Below are 15094 nucleotides of genomic sequence, written 5' to 3'. Positions count from 1 at the left end.
GCATCAATATTCTCAAGTGGTGAAAAGCCTTTCAAGATAATTCTAGAGAAATTTGAATCAAGGGGCTATTTGCACAAGCCAATGAAAATGGACCCCACGTATCATGTGAACTCCAAGCTAGCCGATCGAGTCATTGAGGTGACTGTTGTTATATTGCCCCACCAGTTCACGCATAAAGATGGAGGGAGGTAGCCTGCAAGTCGATGGTTCAACTCTCGAGGATATGTAGGAAGGTGGGGGAGAGAGAAAGGGTGGGGAAGAAGAAATGCAGCATGTTATGCATGCATGCATAGGTTCTGTGAGAACGTGGTGAGGACAGAGGCACAGGTGGCAAGGACGGTGCAACTAATGACAATATTCCTTGTAGTTTCTGAACCAAATGTCTACACGAGCAATTGTTGAAATGGTGGTGGGCTGGCCACCTAGTGGGCAATGCATGGGAACTGGCCAAATACGCAGGTCTCCACGTGTCGGAATGCATGTTCCTAGTCCTCTGTGTAAACAGCCCCTAAAACGTCTCAAAATCATAGGTTTTGTTTTTGTTTTACGAGCCGGGGTCAGAGAGAGCAGAGAAACGCTTTTGTCATTAGCTTCGTCGTCTCGGTCGTTGAGGACGGTTTCACTACTTCCTTAAGGCATGACCTCTAGGACGACTCCTTTCTCGAGGTTTGTTGACCAACTTAAAAAAAGGTGTTTCAACATCTGCCTTTAGGTCTACGAGGACTAAGCCAGCCCAGTCTGGGGGGCAAGGTTGAAGGCACCCCTTTTGACGTTTTCTGGATGCTGTGAAAAAATTAAACAAAATGATCTCGCATGATTCAGAGAAACCCCTGGGCCCTTCTTTACAGTTGTGACCGTTTTCTGGGAACTCACATGCGACTGTGAGTGCCAACTTTAACCTGTGCTGCAGTGACCGAAGGCCTTCAAAATTTGAGGTAAAACTCGTGTGTGTGCGTGTGTGTTTGTGGGGGGGAGGGGGGGCGCGGTGTGGGTGCTGGTTGGGGAAGTCTTCACCCCTCATTTTGAGCTTTTTGTTGCTTGCACTTTGTCAATTCTCTTTTCGGATTTACTTTTGGGCAGTCTCAGGTTTTGGGCACCCTCAGATTTGCTTTCGGGTCTGTTGGGCACTCTCAGATTTGCTTTTTTGGGGTTGTTTGCTCAGATTTGCTTTTAGGTTCTGTTGGGTTCTCTCATATTTGCCCTCTGGTTTTCTCACATTTGCCCGGTTTTGCAGACGTTCAGGACAAATTTCTCAATTTGCAAGGTGTCTCTGGGGCCTGCTACCATGGCTCTCAAGGATGAGCTTGACATAGTGATCCCAACCATCCGCAACTTGGATTTCTTGGAGATGTGGAGGCCTTTCTTCCAACACTACCATCTCATCATTGTTCAAGATGGTGATCCAAGCAAGGTCATCAAGGTCCCTGAAGGCTTTGATTATGAGCTTTACAATCGCAATGACATTAACAGGATCCTTGGCCCCAAGGCTTCCTGCATCTCCTACAAGGACAGCGCTTGCCGATGCTTCGGCTACATGATGTCCAAGAAGAAATATATCTACACCATAGACGATGACTGCTTTGTAAGTAGATGTACTTGGTCTTGCTGGTGCTACCCTGTTTTTAATGACTTAGAATCCATAATCCAACTGCCACCATTATTATTATGCTGTCCATACATTTCCATGAGTTTTATAATGATTCTCATGTTTTCTATGATGTAGAATGAGCATGCCTGATGTTATTGCCTACCATTGTACATGATATAAGTGTTCTCTCTATTCATGTTCTCCATGATGCAAAATCACCATTTTCTATGTCTTAAAGTCTGTCCTTCATGTTTTTACTGTTGAACTCTATGCTAAGCTTTTCATGAATCTCTCTGTAACATATATTTTGTTGGTGTTTTCAGGTGGCTAAGGATCCGTCTGGCAAGGACATCAATGCTTTGGAGCAGCACATCAAAAACTTGCTAACACCATCCACTCCCTATTTTTTCAACACACTCTATGATCCCTACCGGGAGGGTGCAGATTTCGTGCGCGGCTACCCCTTCAGTCTCAGGGAAGGTGTACCTACGGCCATTTCCCATGGTCTTTGGATGAACATTCCTGACTATGATGCCCCCACACAATTGGTGAAGCCAGCTGAGCGTAACACTAGGTACATCCTGCTTGTTACCTTTTTTGGGAAAATTTTGGTCAGTTTGAAATTTTCAAGTACTGCCATAGGGTATGTATCTATCCAAGGATAAAATCAATAGGCAGACTGACGATTACTTATGTATGCATGCACTGTAAGGATGGATGCATGCATGTATGTGCGTGTGTGTGCATGCACACAGGTTCATATATGTAATTGTACAATTTTTTCCTGGTGTATCCAATGACAACTTATGTTTACTTTGCAGGTATGTTGATGCTGTTATGACTATTCCAAAGGGTACCTTGTTTCCAATGTGTGGGATGAACTTGGCCTTCAATAGAGAACTCATAGGCCCGGCCATGTATTTCGGACTCATGGGGGATGGTCAGCCCATTGGCCGCTACGACGATATGTGGGCAGGGTGGTGCTGTAAGGTATGAGTTTTGAGTGTTATGGTTAGAAAAGGTTACATCAGATGCCAACAATTTTACTCTCCACATTCCCTTGTGTTGCCAGTAGTGATATGTGCTCTTGATGTGTAGGTGATTTGTGACCATTTGGGCTTTGGTGTGAAGACTGGACTACCTTACATTTGGCACAGCAAAGCCAGCAACCCCTTTGTGAACCTCAAGAAGGAGTACAAGGGGATTTTTTGGCAGGAGGAAATTATCCCATTCTTCCAGTCAGTGAAATTACCAAAAGATTGTACAACAGTGGAACATTGCTATATGGAGCTCTCAAAGCAGGTGAAGGAGAAGCTGAATCTCGTGGACCCATATTTTGGGAAGTTGGGAGATGCCATGGTCACATGGATCGAAGCATGGGGGGAAGTGAACTCGGCGAAATGAGGTAAAGGACCATGTTCATGGATTTTGGAAGCATACACAATGCTCAAAGAGATATGTTAAGTGCCATTGTGGATGGAGAAGGCATTAGAAGTGATAGTGATTGAGCTCCCAAGTTGATTAGGTTAGGCATGATCTGGCTCCTTGCCAGAGAAATCAACATTTCTTGAGTTTTTAGTTATCAATTTCAGCTTGATTTTCACGATTCTCTCTCTGTTCTTATGTTTCTGTTTGTTATCCATATCCAGCTATGAGGGACCTTGAATCTTATGCATCAGTATGATATAACTTTTTCACCCAAAAGGAGAAAAATGTTTATTCCTTAAAATAGGATCTATTTTCAATGGATTTGAAAGTACCTGCAATTATATCTCCCAAAATCTAGGAATTTGAAACAAACTGTTAAATCTGCAGGTATTTTTCAAATTTTAGAGTTGGATACACTAAACCCTGGTTTGTTTGCCTACATTGACCTGCATCAACGCTTTTGTGTGGAGGGAGTGTGCATAGTAGATACCTGTGCGGTGGGACTGGTGGGACTTTACTGGCATCCGTCCTTTACTTCCATAGTTTGTCTCTTCAAAGTGTGTATTTTGTCTAGCCTGTTTGTTTGTGGAAGGGCATTCAAAGACTGGTCCATGCAAAGCCCCCCTTATAAATGGACTATTTTACCCTAAGTTGGGAAAGAAGCTGGACTCGTTTATAGAGTATCATTTATTTTAAACGATAGAAAAGTGTACTGAAGGATGCCATTGCAGCTGGGGTATCAAATCAGTGGGCTAGAGGCTGTTTGATGTGGCGTGCACATAGGCAAGGTCCGTGGAGGAAAAATCAAGCCAGGATGCAATTCTCCCCTCTTTGTGTGTGGTGAATAATTCTTCAAGGGTACTTGGCATAGTTGCTATGATGTTAAAACAGTCTTCTTCTTCTTCTCTATCCCCTTGTCCTTCGCCATCGTCTAAGGTCGTGGGAACTCAAGTCTTAGCCATTTAAATGCCTAACTTTATTTGAAAGAATGACCACATAATAAAGCCAAACCTTGACTCATCACTAGCATTCAGAAACTTAATGGCAAATAAAACAAGGACACTAGCAAAAAGAATGCTAAAAAGAAAGGAGCTTTTAAATTTTCACATTAGTAAGCAAAACATTCTAGAAAAGTCAGAAATTGACACATTAGAACACAAAAAGAGAACATAAACTTGAAAAAATAGAACACAAAGTTCCACAAATACTAAATTAACAAAGGATATTAAGAAGTCCATGAATACTAAATTAAGAAAGATATTATAGCAAACTGTTAATTGCAAGAAACTAGGGTTGGCCACTCAAAGCATGGAGTGACAACATGGGTGTGGGTCACCATCCTAGGGCAATAGCCAAGAAGGCCAAGAAAGCTAGATGTGTGCTTGTTTACTTGAAGCACGGCAAGGGTGGATTGCACCAAGAAGACAAGAATGTCTATAGAGTGAATATGATTTAAAAAAAGGATACAATGTCCATGAGCCCTATGCCTCATATAGGATACTCTAAAAGTACACATGTAAATGTCCCTAAGCCCAAGTGCCTAGGCCTCATTACCCCATGTGCATGTGCACCCAAACCTACTTCATTACCATCCCCTCCTACAATGATATCCTCCAAATCGAAGGGTAGTCCCCTGGGCCAAATGGAAAGGATAGAGGACTCCCGTCGATGATAAGGCTATATATGCAACCTCTTGGATCAAACGGAAATCCGAGGCATGAAAAATCCAAGGCAATGGCTCCATAATAATCTGGTGCAAGTGGAGACTCTTCCTCAAATCCTAGGGTCTTTGATATTCAAGAACCTCTAGATGTAGATGTCAGTGAGGCTCATGGGGAGACTGACCCAAACCTTGTGAGGGAGAGAGATGGGGCGGGAAAAGAGAGTGGTAATATTGAGAGGGAGGAAAACTTGCCGGGTGTAAAAGCCCAAAAAGCTAAAGAGCCAAAATGTTCATCTCTTGGGACAATCTCTAAAACTCTCAGGAAGGGCATGAAGACATGGTGTGTGAGACAATTCGAGAAATGGAAGCGGCAAGGTCTCGTGAAACGAAAGAGCTGATGAGAATACAATTAGAGGAAGAAACAAAGCGAATGGAAATGTATATGCGAATGCAAATGGAGATCACAAAATTGCTTTCTCAATCAAAGGTAATTACACACATCTTATTTTTTCTCGATTTTACATGAGAGAGAGAGAGAGAGAGAGAGAGAGAGAGAGAGAGTTTGAAGTTTATGCAATGTGTGTACATGTAGGATGGAGATTGAAGGTGATTGTTCAGCCTTATTATTCATTATCTTGGAGAACATGCGCCAAATTAGTAGTAGTCGTAGTCATGTGCGTAGTGTGATTGATTATGCGCGAGAGTCGGAGTTCATGTCAATATATTCATCGGGTTTCATGTGCTTGATTTACTGTTGGACAACTTTATTTCTTATGCTTGAAGAAGGATTGGTAAAAGAGGGTCTTAGGTTGTGGTGGCGCTTTCCACGACAGACATCATTTTGGAGCGTTATTCACTCTCACTTTTGGAGTGAGGCACGTTTGCAAAACCAGCATAGATATACGATGTACTATCGAATGTCTTATGAATATAGAGCCTTATTTGTCATGCACACAAGTAGGAGGTTTTGTCAGAAGGGAGCCCATTCAAGCTGATCTGCTTTGGCTAGTGTGTTATGGCGATTAGCACATGGACACTCTTCTAGGAGACGGTTTCGGAGTTGCTTGGTATAGGTGATTCGACCATTAGGAAATACCTTCACATTATAGTGGGTGAGCTTTGTACCCAAGGCATGTTAGAGAAAGTATGCATTTCAGTCCCTTCCGGGGAGCGCTTAAGCCAAATCATATTGGACTTTGAAAACATCAATGCGCTTCCCAATATGTGCGGAGCTATCGATGGCACCCACATAAAACTTCAAAGAAAGCCGAAGCTCGAGTATTTTCCAGTACAATATGTTAGTCATCGTGGGTTTCATAGTATCCTTTTGCAAGGAATTGTGTATTCCAAAAAGACATTTTGGAATGTTGTTTGTACCGCGCTTGGCGGGACCCATGACTCGACTCTTTTCAAGGGATCAGCTATCTATGCGCAATTGAAGGCATGTAATGTCCTTAGTAGCCCTCTTAAATGCATAGACAGCATGAATATTAGGCCTTACATCGTCGGGGATTCCTCTTATAAGCCGACAAGTTTCTTGTTGAAGGCATTCAAATCGAAAGCAAGAGAGAACCTAGAGAAGAAAAATGAGTTTAATAAACAGATTGCCAAGGGGAAGTGAAAGTCGATAACACTTTTGGGATCTTGAAAAGTAGATGGCATAGACTCAGAGATTTGAATGTTGCTTTGCCCTTTGCTCCTTCTGTGGTCGTAGCTTGTTGTGTTTTGCACAACTATGTGCAATTGCAAGGAGAGACGAAACCCATTGATCAAGTCGATCCACACCCCAACGTCAATGAACCTCTTAGATGGAGGTGTATGAGTCGACAAAGGGCCATGGGCTTGCGAATGAGAACAGTTCTTTCTAATGATTACGTGAGACAAACGAGTTCCATTCTCACATAGGTAATATCTGATTTGTTGTTGTCAAAGTGTATCTTTAACATTTCTCAGACTATGCCTAATGAAAACCATTCGGTTTTGCAGGACACATGATGGAGAGGGTTTGAGGTGAGCTATTGGACGGTGTCCCATTATTTCATATGATTTTTTTAGGTTTTTTTTTCTCTCTGTGTGTGTGTGTGTGTGTGTATGCATGTGAGCATGTTCGTTTATGTGATTGTGTGTGGTTTCATATGTGCATCATTTGTTTTATGTTTGATTGGGTTATTGTTTGACAGTGCATAATGTTTGTACTTTTTGCATGTGTTTTCATGTGTTCATCATTTGCATTGGCTTGTGTTAGTGTTATGTGTGAATCTCATGAGAGGTAGGCACTCTCTTGAGATTGTGTGTGCATGGCCTGCATCATTGAGGTGGGCTCTCAATGATGGTCTAACAGCTTGTGGAGGGCCGGGTTCGATTCTCGGGTGACTTTGATGGAGTGGTCTCCCCCAGTAGTAGCACGCATCTAAGCAACTACAAAAAAAAAAAAAAAGAAACACTCTTATATTCATATTTGCACAAAAAATTGATCATAATACATGTGTGTTTTTTTTAGGTCTCGTTGGTGGCTGGCCGCCCTTATGTGCTCAAGTATTTCGGCCAACTCCGGCCACCTGACCCAAAACTAGCCAACCTCCTTATGTGCTCAAAACAATGGGTGACCAGAGGCATATTCTGGGAATCTTGGGTGGGCTGCAAAGTGACTTTAGGGTGGCCGACCTCCTATATGTGCTAAGGCTATATGTGCTCTCGCCATAGTCTGCTCTCTTCTGCGTCTAACAATGGCCACCATGCAGAAAAGGCGTTCTCTTCTCACAGCAAGGTGCTTAATCATGCTTTGTGTAGATTGAGTTAATCATGCTTTATGTAGATTACGCTTAATCATGTTTTACTTAATCATGCTTTGTGTAGATTATGCTTAATCATACTGTAATTAATCATGCTTTGTGTAGATTATGCTTAATCATACTGTAATTAATCATTCTTTGTCTAGATTATGCTTAATCATACTATAATTAATCATGCTTTGTGTAGATTGTGAATTAATCATGATTTGTGTAGATTGAGTTAATCATGCTTTAATTAATCATGCTTTGTATAGATTGTGCTTAATCATACTTTAATTAATCATGCTTTGTGTAGATTGTGAATTAATCATACTTTAATTAATCATGCTTTAATTAATCATGCTTTGGTAGATTGAGTTAATCATGCTTTATGTAGATTGTGCTTAATCTTGCTTTGTGTAGATTATGCTTAATCATACTTTAATTAATCATGCTTTGTGTAGATTGTGAATTAATCATGCTTAATCTACTCTACGGCTATGACCAATCTACCCACTTACATGCTTAATCTACCCACTCTAGGGAATAAAGTTAATTATACTTACTCACTTACTCATGAGGCAATCACTTTTATGTGCTAAACAGGTTCACATCATGAGTCAGTTTCCCTTCCATGTTCCGAGAGAAGTGAGGGGTTTAGGGAGGGTGACTAGTGGGAAATTTGAGGAGGATAAAGTGCCATGCACACAACAATCCCAAAACATTTACACTGCCCTGATGACCGATCCTAATTGGGAGGGATGTTTGAATGATAACGGTGGGACTCAACACATGGGGAGAAATGACCAACACGAAACCATTTCTATTAATCCACCACCTTACTCTAGTGACCATAGGGGTGTGAAACGAGCTTGTTCCACTTTGAAGGATTTGTGGAATGAGGCTTCCACTTACACGCTCATTAAGCAATTTGAGGAGCGTTGGTCTCATGTGAAAAAGGAAAATTTTAGAAACAAAGATTGAGATGAGGTTACAAACCAACTAAACAAACAAGGAGGTTGAGGGGGTGTACACAAATGATCAAGTGAGGACTAGGGTTAACACATTAAAGAAAAAGTATCGCAAAGAAAAAGAAAAAACATCTGAACGGGTGGAGTGAGGTCTTCTTGTTGGGAGTACTTTGAGGTGTTGGATACGTTGTGGTCGTCCACATCTCGTTGTGTTGAGATACCATGTGTGACCCTCTAAAACAAAAACTGGACCATCATAAAGATCGTCATCACTAAGCACTGACCAAGTGTCTACACGAGGTAAAAGTGATGTCAGTCAACTCACTATCAAAGGTCACTAAAGTCATCGCCAAAGGTATAGACCAACTCCATCACTACAAGGGATCGGGCTCATACCCGCGCTCCTAGCCGCTAAAAATGACTTGTGAAAAAAAGTAGCGGCCCCGTGTATCAGCGCGTGTATCATCGCGGCCAGAGACATGCGTGTAAAAGCACGTGTATAGGACTACGCAAACGCGCTCATACACGGGCGTATACACGCGTTCTATCAGTTCAGATGCATTTAGACGCATTGATACAAGCGTCTATACATGCGTTTTGTTAATTTAGATGCGCTTATACACGCGTATTTCTCAGGTTTGACGCATTTATACACGCGTGCTTTACAGATTATCCGCGTATATACACGCGAGTTTTAGCAGTTCTGACGCGTTTATACACGCGAACAGAGAGCAAAAAAAAAATCCAGAGAGTGCTATTTGGTGCCTAAATGCTGTTCCAGCATTCCAGCACCCAATAACACTCTCTGGATTTTTTTTTGTGCATTAGACCATCCACAAAGAACATATCCACGAGGAAGATTAAGACAAGAACGACATGAATGCATACATTGTCAATACACGATTCAAGACAGACATGAATGTAATACTATCAATTCACGATTCAATATTACTATCAAAATTTCACACATATATACAAGGGAGTCCATATCTCGAAGTAGCCCATGGCTTCAGTTTACAAAAAAAAATATACAACCACATCCTCAATATGGAATGTGATACTATAAGTCTGAGTACTACTCAGACCCAGATGATGACTCGGTGCTCCCTCCATGCTCAGATGAGCTCACATCGGTCGGAATGTCCGATGAGTAGTGCTCACGTCCACCCTCTGCAGTGGCGGCGGGTGGATCATCAGCAGCTTGTGCCTGTTCAAGTAATATATAGTATATAAGTATATATATATGTAATTCAATAAACCAAAATCATTCGTTTAGAATTTTCAAGTACCTGTTGAACGTATGGTCTCATGGCTATCTCAAACTGTGCGTTCGTAATACATCCCTCGGCTCTGAAGATGGCTCACGTGTCACGTCTGCTATGCCAGTGAGCATACGCAGTATCGTGGGTTGTGGGCTTCCTCCCCGTAACCCGTCGCTGTATCATAATCAACACAATTTGTAAGATTAAAACAATCATAGAATCAATGAATTAAGTAAACAATCAAATAAAGTGGCAAGATACTTACGAACTCTGCCTCCCATGACTCGGCGCCGCCAGATCCGAAATGCGAAGATCCAATGGTCTCCATCTGGATCCGTCGTGCCTCCACATGCTGCCTGCTCTTCACGCCACCCTCTGCTCGTTTCTTTGCCTCCTTCCACTCGCGTTTGTGCGCAGTGGGTGGCAGGTTTCTCGGCAGGATAGCCACCTGCAGCTACATTTAGCAGGTCATCGTACGCGAGTTTTTTAAGGTGAGATCTTTTATTACTTAAGATCTCCCTTATTCGCGTCCTTCCCCATACATTTGAGAATGTAGCATGTGGGGGATTGGGGTACCGACTATGTACAGCCTCTATCACCTCCCCAACTAATCGGCTATTTTGATCTTTAAATTTAATAAAACAATTTCTATACAAATTTGATACTACCCCACGCATGTACTCCATTACCTCCCTCCCCCTCGCATCCATCACTATCCCGCCCCTATCCGTCACATCATAGCAGATCACTCTCTCCACCTCTCTCATCTCCTCCTCTTTCGAACTGTCTCCTCTAACTCTTCTCCCTCTATCTCCTCTCTCACCGCGTGCCCTACTACCTCCCCCACCAAAGCACCCGCCGCATCCTCCACTCCCACTCTTCCTACTGCTGCGGGTGGAGTCACGACTGGGAGATTGTCTACGTGACGGTGGCTGTGAGCCCTGACGTGACGGTGGCTCTGAGGGAGCACGTGATGGTGGCTGTGAGGGTGTGCGTGAGTGTGTCTAGGACGAGGTAAGTCTCCTCGGTGGACGTGGAAGAGGAGAAGCTGCATGCCGTCTCGTCGGACTCGTAGGCATAGACGGCACTGGAGTGCCCTGGATACTCGCGGTAGGGGTATAGACACCAAGCATGGAAGGAGGGGGATGGGCATACATGTACTCTGTAAGCTCAACTGGACCAGGATGGCGCCCAAAATGATTTAGCATCTCCATCAGCCAATTGCTGTACGCAAATGGATCGGATGAAGAACCTGGAATATCCATAAAGAATCTGCAAAAATAATCCTCATGTACTGTCATGAGAATATATTTTAAGTCCTCTAGAAAAATATTATTTATCCCCTCTTGAGTAATTTGGGGACGCCTAGATTACTCTTGCGTCATGCCGACTAGGTTAATATCGTGGGTGACACCACTATAAATATTAATACGTGCGGTATATGACGTATGTTTGAGGCCACCTATGATTATTTCAGTTAGGTTTGTATGGCAGGGTGATTCCTGGGGTACTTACGCCTGGTAGTCATGAGTTGGTGATGATTTGTGCATGTTTAATATTTGTGGGATTAATTTAATAATTAATTGGGCTTATATTTTCAGGTGATGAAGACTATGAGAATTGAAGAGTTTACTTTGGAAGAAATGTCTTGGATCATCACATTTCATTTTGGCAAGCATAGTAGCTTGTAATCTTATTAAATGATTTTTCCATTTTGAACTTTAGGAAAGATACATTTATTTTTGTGGAATTTATTAAAGCCTATGGCTTTACCCTAGTCCCAATTTGACACTCTATTTTTGTTAAAGAAGAGTGCCGTGCTCTCTAAAAAGCACATCTTGTATTTTGGGGGCTATGGCCTAATTTTGGTGAAAAGAAAAGCTAATAAAGAAATACTCTTGTGTGGGGAGAGGCCACGCACAAGAGGGGGGAAGATTGCACCCAATATGGTCTTTTATAAGCTAAGTATTTTTTTGTTTAAGTGTTTAATTTTTCAATTGATTTGATTTAGTTGAAGCTTACAAGCAATGGTTTTTATGATTGAATTAATTCTCTACTTTCCACAATCAATTCCTAGAATAAGATTCCGGTTGCATGTAGATCATTGGCTGTCTCTTGACTCACACAAATATCATTATACAAGTCACCTATCAGCCTGCAAACCATAGAAACAGGAAACGCAGCGTCCAAAAACGCGTGTATACACCCGTCAAAAAATGCGTGTATACACCCGTCCAGAAACGCGTGTATATCCACGTGAACAGACTGTGCAAACAGGATACACGCACTTTTACACGCGTTTCTACACGCGACCTGCGCAAAAAAAAATTTGAAAGGGACCGACTCCGACAATGTGTCCTTATAAAAGGCCCACTGTCGCCCCTGTCAGAATCGTTCACCCAAAATCGTGTGCACAGAAGCAAAAGGACGGAGACAAACCCAAAAAGCAAAGAGAAAATAGCATAAACAAATCTGAGAAAGGAGACAAGGCAAAGGACAAACTGACTCACCTCTGAAAAAGTGAGTCTTCTTTCTTGGTCGGCTTCCTCCCGTGTGTGCTCCTTCTCTTCTCCCTCCTTGCACTTAGGTTTCGTTTCTGTTGGGGAAGAGGCGAAAACGAAAAAGAACAGTATTGTTAGTTCAAAATCTTTATTTGGGGAAGGCGGGCTATTTTTAGTTTAAACAGACCGTCGCGTTTATAAACGCGTGTATATTTGCGTGTATGATAATTTAGCTGCGTTTATACACGCGTTTTGCACAAATTACCCGCGTTAATACACGCGATTTTTAGGAAATAGCCGCGTTAATACACGCAATTTTTAGGAAATAGCCGCGTTAATACACGCGATTTTTATACTTTCATCAAAAACATATTATGATTTTGTGTTTTCTGGTTTGTACATAGGATGTCATCAACCTCCTCAAGCAGTTCTGGGAAAGATGAGACAATGCGTCATCGTAATCGCGGTGTGTGGTTGGGACAACGGATCAAATGTATGTGTAATCGATGTCAAGGATGCATTGTACGAGCACGTCGAATTACCTTGAATCACATCTCCATGTATGGAGAATGGAATCAAACAGGTTTAGAGGTGAGTAGATGTAAATTGATGGTATTCAAATGACTCATGGTATCCAAATTAAATGACTCATGGTATTCAAATGACTCATGGTATTCAAATGACTCATGGTATCCAAATTAAATTAATCGAGTTGTAATATATAAACTCTAATTGAAGCAGGATGCAGTACCACACCCTAACATGGTGCCCTACGCGCGACGAGAGCACGCAAAGCGTCGACAAGATGATGCTGAGGCTTCGGGATCTATTGTCAGAGATGAGTGGAAAAGGGATGACGATAGCCCTGCACCCCACGAAGTTGTGGAAGAGAAAGTGCTTGATGATATGGTGCGGAATCTTTTTAAGGATGATCCCAAAGGTAGGACGGCGATGATATGGAACATGAGTATCTTTACAAGGTTTCATCGACACCGGTTTTTGAAGGGTGCACATTCTCTATTTTACGTGCTTCACTTGAACTACTCAATATACAAACAGTTTATGGATGGAGCAATGCAAGTCTTGACGCATTATTGAAGTAAGCATTCTAACTTACAAATTTGAATTAGTGGTTTAAGGTTTAGGATTTAAGACTAATTATAATTTATGATATTGGATGCAGGCTATTATCAAACATGCTTCCAAAGGGAAATAGACTACCCACCTCAAGAGACATAGTGAGGCGCTATGTGACATCTCTTGGAGGATTGGATTATGATCGCATACATGCATGCGTCAATGATTGCATTCTCTTTCGTGGGACACATAAGGAGGCTCGACATTGTCCCACTTGTGGTGAAGCAAGGTATAGAACAGATATGAAGAGTTTTGATGTACCTCGTAAAGTATTGCGACACTTTCCTATAATTCCTCGCATCAAACACATGTTCAAGTGCAAATCCATAGCAGAGCTCATGTCATGGCATTCCTCACATCGATCGGATGATGGCATGTGGAGAATTCCCGCAGACACTCCTGCTTGGAAGCATATTGAAGATGAGTGGCCCAGCTTTAAAACAGAGCCCAAAAACTTGAGACTTGGCCTAGGTATGGATGGAGTGAATCCATTTGGTTTCAAAAGCACCGCATACAGCGTGTGGCCAGTTGTGTTGGTGAATTACAATCTTTCACCATCAATGGCGATCAAGAAGGGACATCTTATGTTATCCCTTCTAATTCCAGGGAAACATAAAGTCAAGCATATGGATGTTTATCTTGAACCGTTGATTGATGAGTTGGAGGAACTATGGAGAGAGCAGAGAGCGACGAGTGGCTACATATCACGGCGGAAGAATGGGAGTATGCACGAGGATGCATGTTAAAGGTACATAGAACTAATGTTTTGCATTAGTTGTAAGTGATTTACTTTTAATATTTATTCACATTGCTTACACAAATATTGCTTCTATTTTGGTCCAGTGCACTATGTTCAATGCTATATGGTGTGAAGGCAAGCATTTTCGAACACAGGGTTGTTGCAAGACCAGGGTATCCAGTTTTATCCAGTTTATGCTGGACTGGGACAATGCTTGGAGAGAAAATTTTGGGGGGGCAAGGTACTTAGAATGAGATCAAGTAAATAATAGAAAATACGCTTGCCCTTAAATTAACCCAATATAACTTAAATTAATATAAATTAGTCTAATTAATCAAAATTAATCAAAAATATGATGAAATGATAAACAAATGATCTTTCCATACTTAGAGTGATCCAATTTATTTTTCCATAGATGCATCATGATAAGTACAATAGTCCCTATAGGTTTTAGATGATTCACATCAAAAATGTAATTTTACTAATTAGATTATTGATATTTGCAGGCCTTCTGATAGTCTGGAAGAATTTTGAAAAAGAGATCATTAAAAATCCAACCATTGGATTTGTAATTTTTACCACCACATTCTACTAATGTCTTAGTATCTACCCACTCTTTTGATCTACAAGATTGAGGATTTTAAGTGGTAGCTATTGTGGGTACAAAAAGTGGCGTATATTATAACACTTTAAAGACCTTGAAATATTTAAAAAAAATAGACAGATATCTTAAATTTTTCTCAAAAAATCAAGTTAAGCTCCATATTATGTGAAGATCTAAGGTACAAAGTGGAAATCTCATATGAGTTTATATGTAAAAGATATTAGCATTTTATGGAATCAGTTCAAATTTGGGACAGGGTGTATACATTGACTTTGTACCTAAGAAAATGAGGACTTTTGACTATCTAATGCTTAATCAAATTATGCAACTATATTACCAACTTTGAATATGATGTTCCAATAAAAGAACTTGAAACGAAATTCCTTCATTTACTAGGAGAGATTAGCTACTAAAGGTAAACAAATGCCTG

General features: G+C 41.4%; 1 protein-coding gene across 2 annotated transcripts; it reads left to right on the top strand.

Moving 5' to 3' along the window:
• The first annotated feature begins 710 nt into the window (after nucleotides 1-710).
• Nucleotides 711-3302, top strand: LOC147634119 (putative UDP-arabinopyranose mutase 1). Of its 2 annotated transcripts, none has more exons than XM_086805232.1 (5): nucleotides 711-935; nucleotides 1235-1582; nucleotides 1912-2162; nucleotides 2410-2578; nucleotides 2687-3302. In XM_086805232.1, the coding sequence occupies exons 2-5, from the start codon at nucleotides 1286-1288 to the stop codon at nucleotides 2990-2992; spliced, it is 1023 nt and encodes a 340-aa protein (XP_086661358.1). In that variant the 5' UTR covers nucleotides 711-935; nucleotides 1235-1285; the 3' UTR covers nucleotides 2993-3302. The 2 variants fall into 2 exon arrangements, with proteins under 2 accessions (XP_086661358.1, XP_086661359.1); XM_086805233.1 differs by lacking the exon at nucleotides 711-935 and adding an exon at nucleotides 986-1115.
• The last annotated feature ends 11792 nt before the right edge of the window (nucleotides 3303-15094 follow it).

The sequence above is a fragment of the Cibotium barometz genome, chromosome 11 (genome assembly GCF_041138505.1).
Source record: "Cibotium barometz isolate CiBa-2024 chromosome 11, ASM4113850v1, whole genome shotgun sequence".
Classification (NCBI taxonomy): domain Eukaryota; kingdom Viridiplantae; phylum Streptophyta; class Polypodiopsida; order Cyatheales; family Cibotiaceae; genus Cibotium; species Cibotium barometz.
Note: the sequence above shows the minus strand (reverse complement) of the source record. Positions and strands in the feature narration are given on the sequence as shown.